This window comes from Dendrobates tinctorius, unplaced genomic scaffold, assembly GCF_039654945.1.
Source record: "Dendrobates tinctorius isolate UK_male_01 unplaced genomic scaffold, ASM3965494v1 ptg000019l, whole genome shotgun sequence".
In the NCBI taxonomy this organism is placed as follows: Eukaryota; Metazoa; Chordata; class Amphibia; order Anura; family Dendrobatidae; genus Dendrobates; species Dendrobates tinctorius.
The window spans coordinates 33,071,345-33,087,655 of record NW_027361687.1 but is presented as its reverse complement, the minus strand read 5'-3'; the positions used below and the strand labels follow the sequence as shown (position 1 = coordinate 33,087,655).

Below are 16,311 nucleotides of genomic sequence, written 5' to 3'. Positions count from 1 at the left end.
CCCAGATGTCAGTGCTTTGCTGCTCTCTGCTGGTAGCACCTGAAGCATTGATTGCTCGGGGCCTCTGCTAAAATAATACAGAGCTGCTGCTGTAAGGAGATGGACAAGTGAGACGATTCACACAGTTAATGCTTAACTGAGTGTCTGCAAGTGAACACCACCATCTGCTGATCAAAGATGATAGGAAAAGAGAAAGTAGAGAGAATTACATTAGTAGAAACTGATGAGTGAAGTGCATATTCCCTCAGGGATGAGATTGGAGGAGACACCAGGTCAGGTGATAGCTGTAGCTCAGTTAGCAATTATAAAAGGCCCAGAAGGGTAGTGAAGGGAAAGAATTGGCGCCTGGACTTGTGGCAGGTCAGACGTATGATGCAGCAGAGTTGGCTTACAGCCACTATTGCAAGTGAAGAATCGAGTAACCAGACCCCAGTGAGGAACCGAGTAGCCAGACCACAGTGAGAAACCGAGTAACCAGACCCAAGTGAAGAACTGAGTGACTAAACCCTAGTGAAGAACCAAGCTGTGATGACTCAACTGTCGGGTGACTCGGGAACAGAGGCTCCTTCCCTGAACCTAACACTAGGAGGGGCCCTTGCTTTCCCTAATCCCCAGGATACTTCTGAAGGTGAAGATGCCAGGGCCTCCACCCTTACCTTATCTACTGAATCAGCACTCCGTCTGTTCACTTCTCCCACCCAGGAAAGAGAATTATCATACTTACAAACCCACGCAACAGTCAAAGATAACGCCTCCAAACTCCTCATATAAGCACCAAAAACACCTCTCTTCCATGCCATGCAGCATAAGCTAGCTCTGACGATGTGTTTCAATAAAAATCCAGATTATATAAGGGATAGGAATAGCTAACCGAGCTCAGCTGAGAGCTCATACTCAAAGAGCTCCCAACATAGCCAATTATACACTGTTCTGCCAAAAGTCATAAACACCGTTTAAAAAGAAGGTAAAGTGCTTCTTTTCAGCGCAGGAGTAGGAGCAATCAGACGCTGCAGTCTTCTGGTTCCTCTCTGTCGTAGTAACCCTGTGACACAAGCAATCAGATCCCAGGCCGAGTTACCAGAGCCAGAGGTGGGAGACCAGAGCTGGGAGATCTGAGCCTATTGAGCAGGGTAGGGCTGAGAGAGACAACAAGGCTGCAGAAGTGGGACGTTCGTGTGAGCCTAGCTTCCGGTGTAGAATTGCAGTGTAAAGGAAATTGAGGCCATGCTTCAGAGAATGAAGATGGCAAGCGTAACTGGTGTGCAAAGTGAGTCATCAATACGGGATTTTCGACCTAACGGTGGAACATCGTAGACTCTCGTTAGGGCCTATAAGATGGTCCATATTGCTGAGAGGGTGATAGAGAGACCGTGATGAGCCCGATAGTATTGTGACACAATTAGATGTAGATGTTAGGTCCAAGACACCACTAACAATAATAGTTATTTACTTGTAATAACATAACAATAGTGTGTTAATAGAATTGTCTTAGTACTCAGTATAGCCGAATTGTTGTATTCACACTACAACTCTGGCAAAAATTAGGTATATTTTTGAGTAAAATGTGAATTGCTCATTTATTCTATAAACTACTGACATGTCTTCAAATTTCCAAGCACTAAATTTTGTATTTATTTAAAAAAAAAAATGAGAAATGGCAAAAAAATGCAGTGCTTGCAGACCTCAAATAATGCTAAAACAAGTTCATAATCATTTAGAAACAACAATACTAATGTTTTAACTCAGGAAGAGTTCAGAAATCAATATTTTGGGGAATATCCATGATTTTTAATCACAGCTTTCATGTGTCTTGGCATGCTTTCCACCAGTCTTTCACACTGCTTTTGGGTGACCTTATGCCACTCCTGGTGCAAAAATGTAAGCAGTTCTTCTTTGTTTTATGGCTTGTGACTATCCATCTTCCTCTTGATTACATTCCAGAGGTTTTCAATGGGGTTCAGGTCTATAGATTGGGCTGGCTATGACAGGGATTTGATGTGGTGGTCCTTTATCCACACATTGATTGACCTAGCTGTGTGGCATGGTGCATTGTCCTGATGGAAAAACCAGTCCTCAGAGAAGATTAGCTTACTCCAGTCCTCTATGGTCCTATCCTTATGGTCTTTGGCAAACTTCAGCCTGGCTCTCCTTTGCTTCTCATTAATGAAAGGCTTTTTTCTAACTTTACATGACTTGAGCCCTGCCTCTAAGAGCCTGTTACAAACTGTTCTTGCCTTGCACTTCACCCCAGCTGCCATTTGCCATTCCTTTTGTAGGTCACTTGATGTCATCCTGCGGTTGCTGAGTGACATTCGAATAAGATGATGGTCATCCCAGTCAGTGGAGAGTCGTTTTTGCCCTCTGTCTTCTGTAGCTTTGTTGCCCCCAATGTCTGCTGCTTGAACTTGTTGTAATGGACTGCCATCTTAGAAATTTTAAGGATGGAGGAAACATTACTCTCACTGTATCCTGCTGTTAGTAAAGCCAGAATTGAGCCTTTCTTTTCCTCACTCAAGACTTTTCTTTTTAACTCCTTTGGCATGGTTAAAAGTTATTTTTTCATTCCTATTACGTTTGGGATATTACTAGCACTTGTTTTGCCATTCAGCTTGTCCTATTGCAAGAGGATTAAAAACACCACAGCAGGGTTTTTTATACTTTCCTTCTTTAAATAAGATTTGGTTCAGGTGATTACCTAATCAGAAGCACATTAAGTAGAATGAGGTGTACTCTGGTTGGAATTCAACTGACACTAGAATGAAATGTCTTGTTGAGAAGCTGGACAGTTCATAACAGGCTCCTAGAGGCAGGGCTCAAGTCATGTAAGGCTAGAAAAAAGCCTTTAATCAATGAGAAGCAAAGGAAAGCCAGGCTGAAGTTTGCCAAAGACCATAAAGATTGGACCAGAGAGGACTGGTGTCATGAACTGGGGGTGTTTGGTTCCCCCAGTTCGTCAGGGGGATTTATTTTATCCCACTTTCCAGTTCCTGTTTGGAACTTTCAGCTCTCTAGCGCCCCCCTTACCCTCAGGTCAGTCAGGGAACTACACCTAGGATAAGTAGTCGCCAGAAGGGCGGCCTTGCTGTGTACTGGCTATTGGGTACGCTGCAGTGACGGTGATGTAACTATTCCCAGTCTCAGGCGGGAAATACACTTATAAATCTATGTCCGTCACTGCCAGAGTCTCCCCATAGCCCAGAACACTTCACTTCCACCAGCTCCTGATTTTCTGATTAATAATGGGTCAGGAGCCAACCCAATCAGTAGCATTGACTTAGTTCGGAGGTCGTGGCAATAAGTTATCAGAGCAAGGAAAATGAAGCTAGTAAATATTATAGCTTTTACTCCAAAAAAGAAATAGGCAGTGTTTACAAAAGTATATAAAAGATGTTACAAACGAGACAATTACAATATGTACAAACGATTACAAAATAAAGATGGATTAATGATTAGCTTACATGTTTCATTTACTGGCAAGCCATGTGGAGATGGTTGGTGGGGGGAGGGAAACCATCCCATTTCCTCAGGACCAATTGCACAGCCTCTCGTGGCTCGTTCCCCAGGCAAAAGACACCCTCCTAACTGGGCTCTCTAATGTTATACCCTCTGTTAATGACCTCAATGAGTGGGCGGACCTATGGAATGTACTCCCCTTTTCAGAAGTTATCAAAACCTTATTAATTCCATATCTCTGGGTGGAAACCTCGTAGAGTGACGGCGGGACTATCATCAATCTTGTTCTGAAATTAGCTTTCTATTAAATCTAAACATTGAGTGGAAGTATGACCCGGTTAAGCAGAAATCCATTTCTCAGAATCTACTGGTGCTGGAGTCTAGAAAACTCATTGGGTGGTGGTTCTACCAGAAATGTAAGTTTTGTGTTTTTATGGCTCATCTGCGCCAGTATTTTTGATCTTACATGAACATCGTACCAAGACAAAGAAGTGGCCATGTGCTCCTTCTCTTTACTTTCCGTTTCGCAGCTGTACGCAGGAGTGAACGGTGAGGGGAATCGCACACATCCCTGAGGGAGGTGGGAGATTGAGGGAGATAGAATTACACGCAGGCAGGTAGAGAAAGATATATACAGCCTGCACAAAAAAGGGGGGTGAAAAGCTGTAAGGTGGATCTTGGCTGCAGCATGAAAGTCACATACCAAGGAAATATAGCAGAGCTATGTATGAGTGCCTATTCATGACAACTGGAGTCAGATAATTTTCAGCTTTGCCCAACACTTGGTCGTCTAATGGTTAGACGGAGACCTGGAGAGGCGTACAAGCCACAGTGTCGTGCAACCAACGTGGAAATTTGGTGGAGGATCGGTGATGATCTGGGGATGCTTCAGCAAGGCTGGAATTGGACAGGTTAATCGTTGCGAAGGATGTATGAATCAAGCCGCATACAAAGTTATCTGGAAAAACAGTTGATTCCTTCTGCTCCGGCAATGTTCCCCAACTCTGAGGACTGTTTTTTCCAGTAGGACAATGCGCCATGCCACACAGCTAGGTCAATCAATGTGTGGATGAAGGACCACCACATCAAATCTCTGTCATGGCCAGCCAAATCTCCAGACCTGAACCCCATTTAAATACCTCTGGAATGTAATCAAGAGGAAGATGGATAGTCACAAGCCATCAAACAAAGAAGAACTGCTTAAATTTTTGTACCGGGAGTGGCATAAGGTCCCCCAAAAGTAGTGCGAAAGACTGGTGGAAAGCATGCCAAGACGCATGAAAGCTGTGATTAAAAACCATGGTTATTTCACAAAATATTGATTTCTGAACTCTTCCTGAGTTAAAACATTAGTATTGTTGTTTCTAAATGATTATGAACTTGTTTTCTTAGCAATAGCATTGGTCTGCAAGCACTGCATTTTTTTGTTCTTTTGATCATTTCTCATTTTTTGAAAATAAATACAAAATTTAGTGCTTGGAAATTCGAAGACATGTTGTTAGTAGTTTATAGAATAAAAGAGCAATTTACATTTTACTCAAAAATATACCTATAAAGAGAAAAATCAGACAAACTGAAAATTTTGCAGTGGTCTCTTAATTTTTTGCCAGAGCTGTATATCAAGTTTGAATGGATGATGCCATGGTATAGATGAGATGGACGATGATATGGTGCAGATGAGGCAGATGATATTATCTATCTAGAGATGATGATGCGATGTATGTAGAGGAGATGGACGATGAAATTATGTAGATGAGACGGTTGATAAAATGGTGTAGATGAGATGTATGATGGCATAGTGTCAATAAAACAAATGATGTCATAGTGTTGATGAGACGGATTATGGCATGGTACCAATGAAACACATGATAGCGTTGTGTAGATAAAACAGATGATGTACAGGGTGGGCCATTTATATTGATACACCTTGGTGGGCCATGTATATGGATTACACCTAAATAAAATGGGAATGGTTGGTGATATCAACTTCCTGTTTGTGGCACATTAGTATATGGGAGGGGGAAAACTTTTCAAGATGGGTTGTGACCATGGTGGCCATTTTGAAGTCAGCCATATTGGATGCTACTTTATAAATGGCCCACCCAGGTGTATCCATATAAATGGCCCACCCTGTAGATGATGATGTAGTGTAGATGAGATGGTTGAGAAAATTGTGTCGTTGACGTAGATGAGATGGATGATGACATGATATAAACAAAATGGATGGTGGCATGGTCTAGATGAGATGGATATTGAAATGATATAGACTTGATCGATTGACTACAGATAGTAGATAAGCTATATGACAACATGGTCACTATTTGGATCTGGAAACACTGGCCTGTCTACATTCATTACACACTATTATATTGCAGATAAAGAACGCAGCAGCCAATGTCCTACGGGAAACATGGCTAATTTACAAGCACACAAAACTACTGAAGAAGATTGACCATGCTAAAGTCCGCAAGCACCAGAGGAAGTTCTTGCAGGCCATTCATCAGTAAGTAGACAGTCCTTACAAGATTATGAGGGTTAAGGCCCCGTCACACATAGCGACTCACCAGTGATACCGACAGCGATATCAACGTGTCAGGATCGCTGGTGAGTCGCTACATGATCACTGGTGAGCTGTCACACAGACAGCTTCACCAGCGATCAGCACCAGCGACGCCGAGCGCGCGGCGTCGCTGTTTACTTTAGTTACCAGTGCGCTGATGCAGGGAGCTGGTAACTAAGGTACACATCGGGTATCTAAGGGACGTGCGTCACTTAGAAACCCGATGTTTACCTTAGTTACCAGCTCCCTGCATCAGCGCGCTGGTAACTAAGGTACACATAGGGTATCTAAGGGACACACGTCCCTTAGATACCCGATGTGTACGTTAGTTACCAGCTGATCGCTGGTCTCCCGCCTGTCACATGCAGCAATGCGTGCTGGCCAGCGGGAGACCAGCGATCAAAGAAATGTCCAGGGCTTTCCAAGAGCGATCAGCGATAACCGGCAGGGGGGCTGGTCGCTGATAGCTGTCACACACAGCGATCTCACTGGTGAGATTGCTGTTGTGTCACAAAACTTGTGACTGAGCAGCGATCTCGCTAGCGAGATCGCTATGTGTGACGGGGCCCTAAGGGAATAAGTATATTTTTTCCCTTGGCATTGCAAAAATGATTGTCCTCTCTAATCGAGTGGCAGTTCACAAATATTACAAGTCGATGGTATCAATTTGTCAATGACCACTCCCTGTTGGTTGGTTTGTTTTGCAGGTTACGGAGCGTGAAGATGGAGCAAAGGAAGCTGAGTGACCAAGCCAACACCTTAGTAGATCTCTCCAAGGTGAGTATACCACACATAATCTGTTGAGTTGCACTATTCAGCCATAGAAAGGTCTAAGCTTCTCCATAATTTCATCCTGTGTCTGATTTAGGGGAATTACAAACAGATGGCTTACAGGCATTAGATTCATCTTCGAACTCACCACTTTGCCTTATCAGAATTGTAGCACACATATTAGTCAATCGTTAATCTGTAGCATGAGTACTTATGTGTACCTATGGGGCTTATGGTACAGGATACACTAATTCTTACTGAGTTGGTGCTGTCTAATTTATAGATTTTTCATTCTATTGGTGTTTTTGCTGAGATTGGATGGGTTAGTTCAAGCCAAACTCATTTTCCAGCTCATGACCCACTACTGTTGTGATAGATATCACACAATGTAATTCTGTACCTCAAATCACTGATAATTTTCCATTAAAATTAATATTTTCGTTATTTTTTTTTACCCATGTGCAGATGCAGAGTGTGATGTACGATCTAATAACTGAGCTCAATGACCGCAGCGAAGATCTGGAAAAACAGATTGGGAATCTAGAAACCAAACTGGACCAGCTAACTTCCACTTTCAACACTCTTCCTGTTCTGATCGTGGACGCTCTGCGACAGCAGCAGCAGCATCTTCTTTCTGTCATATTGGAGTCACGGGCGCTCGGAGTCGCGGTTGGAATTCCACAGACTCCCCTATCAGACAGTCCCATGGGGATAAGTTCTGCATCTTTTCCGACACCGCACACCAGCTCCAGTAGTTGCTGATTGGCCAAGCTTGTGTGGTGGATAATAGACCTCCCAAGTCGTAGCGTGCTGTCAGTAGGATTATTTAGGAGATGTTGGGAACCCTGGCTACCTAAATATCATGTAATCTCAGCTAACCTTGAGCAGAACCATCTTGTAGAAAGCCAGTTGGCGCTCCACATGAGGAACTGCTTGAAGGTTCAGATACTATGACGCACCTTCTCATTCACTGCCAAGTAACCTGCGAAGCTTAGCGGAGAAGGACCGGTTACAATCCCACTTCCTTCTGCCAACACCATCCCTAATTTTCCTGCTAGTGTCCTTTTTTTTTCTAACACTGCTCTCCAAAGTCCCTGCACTTCCATGGGGGCTAATGCCAGTGCAAGCAAAACCAACCCTTTCCGAAGTCTTGGCCTCGTCCTCTTACAAAGTGCCTGTACACTGAAGGCCAATACTGTCACAACCACGAGTGCCCCTGTATGGGTAAGGCCTGGGCCCGCTCTAGAGGTGTGGACAGCCCAGATGGTTGACGTCAGTTGGTCTTGCTATTAAAAGGACATGGGAGTCCTTGTGCTCTCACACACTGAATTTCTGTGCTTGGCATATATATGTCAAAGGAGACGCAAAAGATAGTACATAACAGTACCCAATTAGCTTTGGGGTGGTAATGGAAAATAATCTGTTACTCACTGCGCAACATATATCTACCTGCGCTATACGTGGGCACTCACCACTTCTGTGTGTATTTTTGCACCACAACACAACCAAAATACATGATAAAATATGACTTTCGTTTCAAACAGGTTGTGTTGAATTGGCGATAGATGGCCCGAGTGTGGCATGAAAATCACTGTGTACCTTTCTACAGCTATAGACTAGCTCAATACGGAATGGAGCTACTATCAGCCTTGTCTATTGAAAAGTAGAGAAAAAATATATTTATGCTTAAAACAATCAAAATCTGAGCTCCCGCTCCCTTCTTAAACTTTCGAGTTTTCTAACATTAAAAAGTCTGGTGAGGGAAGAATTATAATATAAAGCAGAAAATGGTTTAATGCGTCTTTACACTGCGTACCTGACAGTAACAATTTAAAGGGAGTTAGCTGAACACAGCCCTTTTAAATAAGGTATGAAGTGTTAAAGAAAAACTAACTGCACCAATAAAAAAGAGAGGACTCGTCAGGTAAACGTTTGGGCCAAGTGAGCTCATCATGGGATCATCATCAGCTTATTATATTAAGCGCGCTCCCATGTAAAGGGGGTCTGGCTTGATGATGGATTCCAATGAACTAATCAGCACTGATGATGTCACTATTGTGACATCATTAGTAATGATTCAAGTTGCCTTTACTGAGGCTTTAGGATGGGACTGGTATTGGAGGCTTCTCCAAAATGGGCCAAATCCTTTTCTATTTTAGGATATTACGTAGGAAACCAGGTTTGCGACATAGGGGCAGAAAGCCAGTGCTCCGACAGCCATGACAACAGAGTTTCATTGAGTGCCAAAGTTTTTTAATATCTATCAATAAATTCACAAAGCAATTTTTCTTTCTTTTTGTACCTCTCGATTGTGGCTGAATCTGTCTCCTCTTGATTATTTTTATGGAGTGCAGGAGGAAGAAACACGTGTATGTCAGAAAGACCATAACTGTGTGTGTAAAAGCAGCCGTCAAAATATAGCCTCCAATCTTCTCTTTTACCAGCCCCCCCCCTAAATATCCACTCACACAGGTCCAAGTGACTGTTGCTTTGTGTCGTTGCACAGCAGCCCCTTCTAGTGGTCGAGGGTGGTTACATCCGGGGGTTATCACATGGGGGATTGAATGTATTGAATGCTTCATATATAGAGTATTATATTCTGCAAACTTCATCACTGTTCGTACATGCCGCAGATTATTATGTGCTCTGCAGATCATTGCTCTGTACCATCCATCCTTATACTTGACAGTATAACTTCCATGTTACAGATACTTTGTAATTCTACACTAATCATGGAACATTTCAGGTTTTAGAATGAAGGGCATCGATTTATTCCTGGCAACTGGATTAGCAACAGGTAATTGGGACTAAATGCAAACTTCCTTACTGAGGTTATGGAATAAACTACCCTCAGTCATTAGCATCTACTTCCTACAGGCAGAAAAAACTGAATGCAAAACAGTGTTTCTAAGAGGCCACAAGAATCGATAGGCTGTGAGTGATGTCATCACTCTATAGTGAATGCACAGGCTGCATTCTCAGTGATGTCATCACTCTATAGTGAACACACAGGCTGCATTCTCAATGATGTCATCACTCTATAGTGAATGCACAGACTGCATTCTCAGTGATGTCATCACTCTATAGTGAACACACAGGCTGCATTCTCAATGATGTCATCACTCTATAGTGAATGCACAGGCTGCATTCTCAGTGATGTCATCACTCTATAGCGAACGGAAAGGCTGCATTCTCAGTGATGTCATCACTCTATAGTGAACACAGTCTGCATTCTCAATGATGTCATCACTCTATAGTGAACACACAGGCTGCATTCTCAATGATGTCATCACTCTATAGTGAACACACAGGCTGCATTCTCAGTGATGTCATCACTCTATAGTGAACACAGTCTGCATTCTCAATGATGTCATCACTCTATAGTGAACGGATAGGCTGCATTCTCAATGATGTCATCACTCTATAGTGAACACAAAGGCTGCATTCTCAGTGATGTCATCACTCTATAGTGAACGGATAGGCTGCATTCTCAGTGATATCACTCTATAGTGAACGGATAGGCTGCATTCTCAGTGATGTCATCACTCCATAGTGAATGGATAGGCTGCATTCTCAATGATGTCATCACTCTATAGTGAACACAAAGGCTGCATTCTCAGTGATGTCATCACTCTATAGTGAACGGATAGGCTGCATTCTCAGTGATATCACTCTATAGTGAACGGATAGGCTGCATTCTCAGTGATGTCATCACTCCATAGTGAATGGATAGGCTGCATTCTCAATGATGTCATCACTCTATAGTGAACGGATAGGCTGCATTCTCAATGATGTCATCACTCCATAGTGAATGGATAGGCTGCATTCTCAATGATGTCATCATCACTTTAATGAATGGGTAAGCAGCATTCTCAGTGATGTCATCACTCTATAGTGAACGGATAGGCTGCATTCTCTATGATGTCATCACTCTATAGTGAACACAAAGGCTGCATTCTCAGTGATGTCATCACTCTATAGTGAACGGATAGGCTGCATTCTCAGTGATATCACTCTATAGTGAACGGATAGGCTGCATTCTCAGTGATGTCATCACTCCATAGTGAATGGATAGGCTGCATTCTCAATGATGTCATCACTCTATAGTGAACGGATAGGCTGCATTCTCAATGATGTCATCACTCCATAGTGAATGGATAGGCTGCATTCTCAATGATGTCATCATCACTTTAATGAATGGGTAAGCAGCATTCTCAGTGATGTCATCACTCTATAGTGAACGGATAGGCTGCATTCTCTATGATGTCATCACTCTATAGTGAACACAAAGGCTGCATTCTCAGTGATGTCATCACTCTATAGTGAACGGATAGGCTGCATTCTCAGTGATATCACTCTATAGTGAACGGATAGGCTGCATTCTCAGTGATGTCATCACTCCATAGTGAATGGATAGGCTGCATTCTCAATGATGTCATCACTCTATAGTGAACGGATAGGCTGCATTCTCAATGATGTCATCACTCTATAGTGAATGGATAGGCTGCATTCTCAATGATGTCATCACTCTATAGTGAACGGATAGGCTGCATTCTCAATGATGTCATCACTCCATAGTGAATGGATAGGCTGCATTCTCAATGATGTCATCATCACTTTAATGAATGGGGAAGCAGCATTCTCAGTGATGTCATCACTCTATAGTGAACGGAAAGGCTGCATTCTCAATGATGTCATCACTCTAGTGAACGGATAGGCTGCATTCTCAATGATGTCATCACTCTAGTGAACGGATAGGCTGCATTCTCAATGATGTCATCATCACTTTAATGAATGGGTAAGCAGCATTCTCAGTGATGTCATCACTTTATAGTGAACAGAAAGGCTGCATTCTCAATGATGTCATCACTCTATAGTGAACGGATAGGCTGCATTCTCAATGATGTCATCACTCTATAGTGAACGGATAGGCTGCATTCTCAATGATGTCATCATTCTATAGTGAACGGAAAGGCTGCATTCTCAATTATGTCATCACTCTAGTGAACGGAAAGGCTGCATTCTCAATGATGTCATCACTCTAGTGAACGGATAGGCTGCATTCTCAATGATGTCATCACTCTATAGTGAACGGATAGGCTGCATTCTCGATGATGTCATCATCACTTTAATGAATGGGTAAGCAGCATTCTCCATGATGTCATCACTCTATAGTGAACGGATAGGCTGCATTCTCAATGATGTCATCACTCTATAGTGAACACACAGGCTGCATTCTCAGTGATGTCATCATTTTATAGTGAACGGAAAGGCTGCATTCGCAGTGATGTCATCACTCTAGTGAACGGATAGGCTGCATTCTCAATAATGTCATCACTCTAGTGAACGGATATGCTGCTTTCTCAATGATGTCATCACTCTATAGTGAACGGATAGGCTGCATTCTCAATGATGTCATCATCACTTTAATGAATGGGTAAGCAGCATTCTCAGTGATGTCATCACTCTATAGTGAACGGAAAGGCTGCATTCTCAATGATGTCATCAATATAGTGAACGGATAGGCTGCATTCTCAATGATGTCATCATCACTTTAATAAATGGGTAAGCTGCATTCTCAGTGATGTCATCACTCCTGTTGTAAATGCATAGGCTACATTCTTAGTGGTGTCATCACTCTGTAATAAATGGATAAGCTGCATTCTCAGTGATGTCATCACTTTCTAGTGAAGCAAAATTTTCTATGATGTCATCACTCTCTAGTGCAGTGGCATTCTCAGTGATGTTATCTCTCGCCATTGAATGGATTGGCGGCTTTCTCAGTGATGCAGTTGGTCTCTAGTAAATATACATATTGATTTAGCCAACAATGTTACTGAACAGATACCAAATGTATTTTATATAACTTCAGAATGTGATCATGTGTGATTGAGGCTGTGTAATAATTATAGCAGGAGCACTGGCATTTATTACAACTGTCCTATTCTAACTAGATCCAAAGATAACCCCAAATAAACCCTTACTAGAAGACCATAAATGTAACTTTTATTTCTATTAATTAAAATAAAGTATATACAAAGGGTATAAATATAAATTAGCAGGAACACTGCATAAAATAACTGTAGACTTCTGAGACAGATTAGGGACAAAACGTGTTACACCTATTGTATATACTTTATTTTAATTAATAGAAATAAAAGTTAAATTTTATGGTCTTCGAGTGAGGGTTTATTTGGGGTTCTCCCTAATTTGGAAATTATATATATATCCCTCCAAAAACCATCTTAGCTCCTCCATTATTTTTGTTATATAGATCCAAAGATGCTGATTCGAACCTCCCCCTCCCACTACGTGACATTAGCCACAGATCGGACTTACCAAACATGCTGTGATCATCCATTCTCCATATTAAAAGCAGACCTATAGCATTAATGTGCACATGGGGCTATGATTTCATGTTTCTCTATAGCGACCTCTATGGGTCATCTTTCGCTTGTAGTCAAATGCCTAAAGGTTACAGAAGACTGTCTTGTCTATCAGTCTGTTTTTAGGGACCAGTCAGGATCAGGGAGTTTTGCATGTAGTGAGTGACTTATGGCACCTACAAGAGACTGCCCATTTGATTATATTGGGGAGATGATTGAGAAATGGGTGGAAAAGTTATTCATCCAATATTGTAAGAAGCCAAAAAGAAGGTCATGATTGAATGCTTTGTGGGAAGCACTGTGTGGTCATCAGCCTGATGTCAAAAGAGTAATTTCCCCTTAATGGACGAAGCTTCATCATGATTTCTACTGAGGGGCACTCTTCTAGTTGAGCCCATGAACTTTTCTACCTTGTCCCAGTAGTGGACGGCAATCCGCAGCTGGTGCACATTACTTTCTAGCCCTTTGATTATTCAGTGTGATGGCACCACCAGTTTCAGTCCTGAGCCCTCATCCACTGCCAGGTAGTCTATGGCAAGAGTGGTGGTCTCTATATCTAGTCCAGGAAGCAGGATTTAAAAGCGTTTAGGACCAAGAAAGCTTACCTCTCCCACCGCACAGTTGCAAAGTCGTCGGTTCAGACTGATCCCAGTGTTGGAGACTTTGCGGTGTAGAAATCCGCCATATTTGTCTTGCAGAATGTAGCCTGTTGTCATGTCGTCTCCATCGCTCTCCTCGGCTGATGTGTTGATGGTAACTTGTTCATCTCCTTTTTTTTTATTATGATATGTATCTTCCTCCAACATATTTTTTATATTTTATAACAAAGATGTCCTTATCCAATCAAGCTATTTTTTACTCTTTCTATATAGATAGAATGCCGGAGACGCGGCGCCTGGTCTTATCCAGGCGCAGTCACTCTATCAATGGTAAATAAATTATAAGACATTTGCTATGAAGTGCCATCTGTGTGTTTTACTTGGTCTGTGTGTCACTGAAAGAAAAATTTGCTCCCTCAAATACATTAGCCACACCCCCTTACAGATTCCTTGTCACACCCACCAGCTCCCTAATTTTAGGCCACAGCACCCACCATGGGATCAGATATTACCTACACAACAGTACCAGCAGTAAAATCAGGCAGACAGAATAATACCAAAGAAGTGTCTCCATAATAGTGGTAGACCCATAAAGATAACCACAGTGAAATCATTTTAATGGGGAGAACAAAACTAAAATATATAACTGAGGCTGTGGTTGTGTTCAGAATTAGCTGATTACATTTAGACCGGAGTCACACTAGCGTATTAACCCCTTTACCCCCAAGGGTGGGTTTGCACGTTCATGACCGGGCAAATTTTTACAATTCAGTGGAAACCCCCTACAAATGACCCCATTTTGGAAACTAGACCCCTCCAAGGAACTTATCTAAATATGTGGTGAGAACTGAACCCCCAATGGCTTCACAGAAGTTTATAACGTACAGCCGTACAATTAAAAAGTCATATTTTTTCCACAAAAATGATCTTTTCACCCCCAATTTTTATTTTCCCAAGGGTAACAGGACCCCAAAAGTTATTGTGCCATTTGTCCTGAGTACACTGATACCCCATATGTGGGGGTAAACGACTATTTGGGCGCATGGCAGAGCTCGGAAGGGAAGCAGCACCATTTGACTTTTTTGGCTGAAATTGAGATTGGACGCCATGTCGCGTTTGGAATGCCCCTGATGTGCCAAAACAGTGGAAACCCCCAACAAATGACACTATTTTGGAAACTAGACCCCCAAGGAACTTATCTGGATGTGTGGTGAGAACTTTGAACCCCCAGGGGCTTCACAGAAGTTTATAACGTACAGCCGTAAAATTAAAAAATATTTTTTCCACATAAATGATCTTTTCACCCCCAATTTTTATTTTTCCAAGGGTAACAAGACCCCAAAAGTTATTGTGCCATTTGTCCTGAGTACGCTGATACCCCATATGGGGGGGTAAATGACTATTTGGGCACATGCCAGAGCTCGGAAGGGAAGCAGCGCCATTTGACTTTTTTGGCTGGAATTGAGATTGGACGCCATGTCACGTTTGGAATGCCCCTGATGTGCCAAAACAGTGGAAATCCCCCACAAATGACACCATTTTGGAAACTAGAACTCCCAAGCAACTTATCTAGGTGTGTGGTGAGCACTTTAAACCCCCAAGAGCTTCACAGAAGTTTATAACGCCCGGGAGTGAAAATAAAAAAATCATATTTTTTCCACAAACATGATCTTTTATTCACCAATTTTTTTTATTTTCCCAAGGGTAATGGGAGAAATTGGACCCCAAAAGTTGTTGTCCAATTTGTCCTGAGTATGCTGATTTCCCATATGTAGGAGAAAACTACTGTATGGGCACATGTCGGGCTTGGAAGGGAAGTAGTGACGTTTTGGAATGCAGACTTTGATGGAATGGTCTGCTGGTGTCATGTCGCATTTGGAGAGCCTCTGATGTGCCTAAACTGTTGAAACCCCCCACAAGTGACCCCATTTTGTAAACTAGACCCCCCAAGGAACTTATCTATATGTGTGGTGAGCACTTTGAACCCCCAAGTGCTTCACAGACGTTTATAACGCAGACCCATAAAAATAAAAAAACATTTTTTTTCCACAAAAATGATATGCCCCTAATTTTTTATTTTCGCAAGTGTAACAGGAAAAATTGGACACGAAAAGTTGTTGTGCAATTTGTCCTGAGTAGGCTGATACCCCATATGTCGGGGTAAACCACTGTTTGGGCGCATTGCAGAGCTTGGAAGGGAAGGAGCACCATTTGACTTTTTCAACGCAGAATTGGCTGGAATTGAGATCAGACGCCATGTTACGTTTGGAGAGCACCTGATGTGCCTAAACAGTGGAAACCCCCCCAACTCTAACTCCAACCCTAACCTCAACACACCCCTATCCCTAATCTCAGCCCTAACCCTAGCCCTAACTCTAACCCCAGTTTTATAGGGCGGGTCCTTACGGACGCAGCGATACTAAATATGTGTACTTTTATTGTTTTGGGTTTTTTTATTTCCAAAAAATTAATTTATTAGGGAATATTTTTTTTAAATTCATTTAGTGATTTTTTATAAATTATTTTTACGCTTTTTTTTTTT

General features: G+C 42.2%; 1 protein-coding gene across 6 annotated transcripts in view; it reads left to right on the top strand.

Annotated features, from left to right (window-relative positions):
- Window positions 1-14,125, top strand: part of KCNN3 (potassium calcium-activated channel subfamily N member 3) — a 217,832-nt gene extending 203,707 nt beyond the window's left edge. For all 6 annotated transcript variants that reach the window (XM_073566848.1, XM_073566853.1, XM_073566849.1 and 3 more), the window contains 3 exons: window positions 5,829-5,956; window positions 6,721-6,790; window positions 7,250-14,125. In XM_073566848.1, the coding sequence (XP_073422949.1) occupies window positions 5,829-5,956; window positions 6,721-6,790; window positions 7,250-7,546 (495 nt within the window). In that variant the 3' untranslated portion in view covers window positions 7,547-14,125. The remainder of the gene's footprint in view (window positions 1-5,828; window positions 5,957-6,720; window positions 6,791-7,249) is intronic.
- The last annotated feature ends 2,186 nt before the right edge of the window (window positions 14,126-16,311 follow it).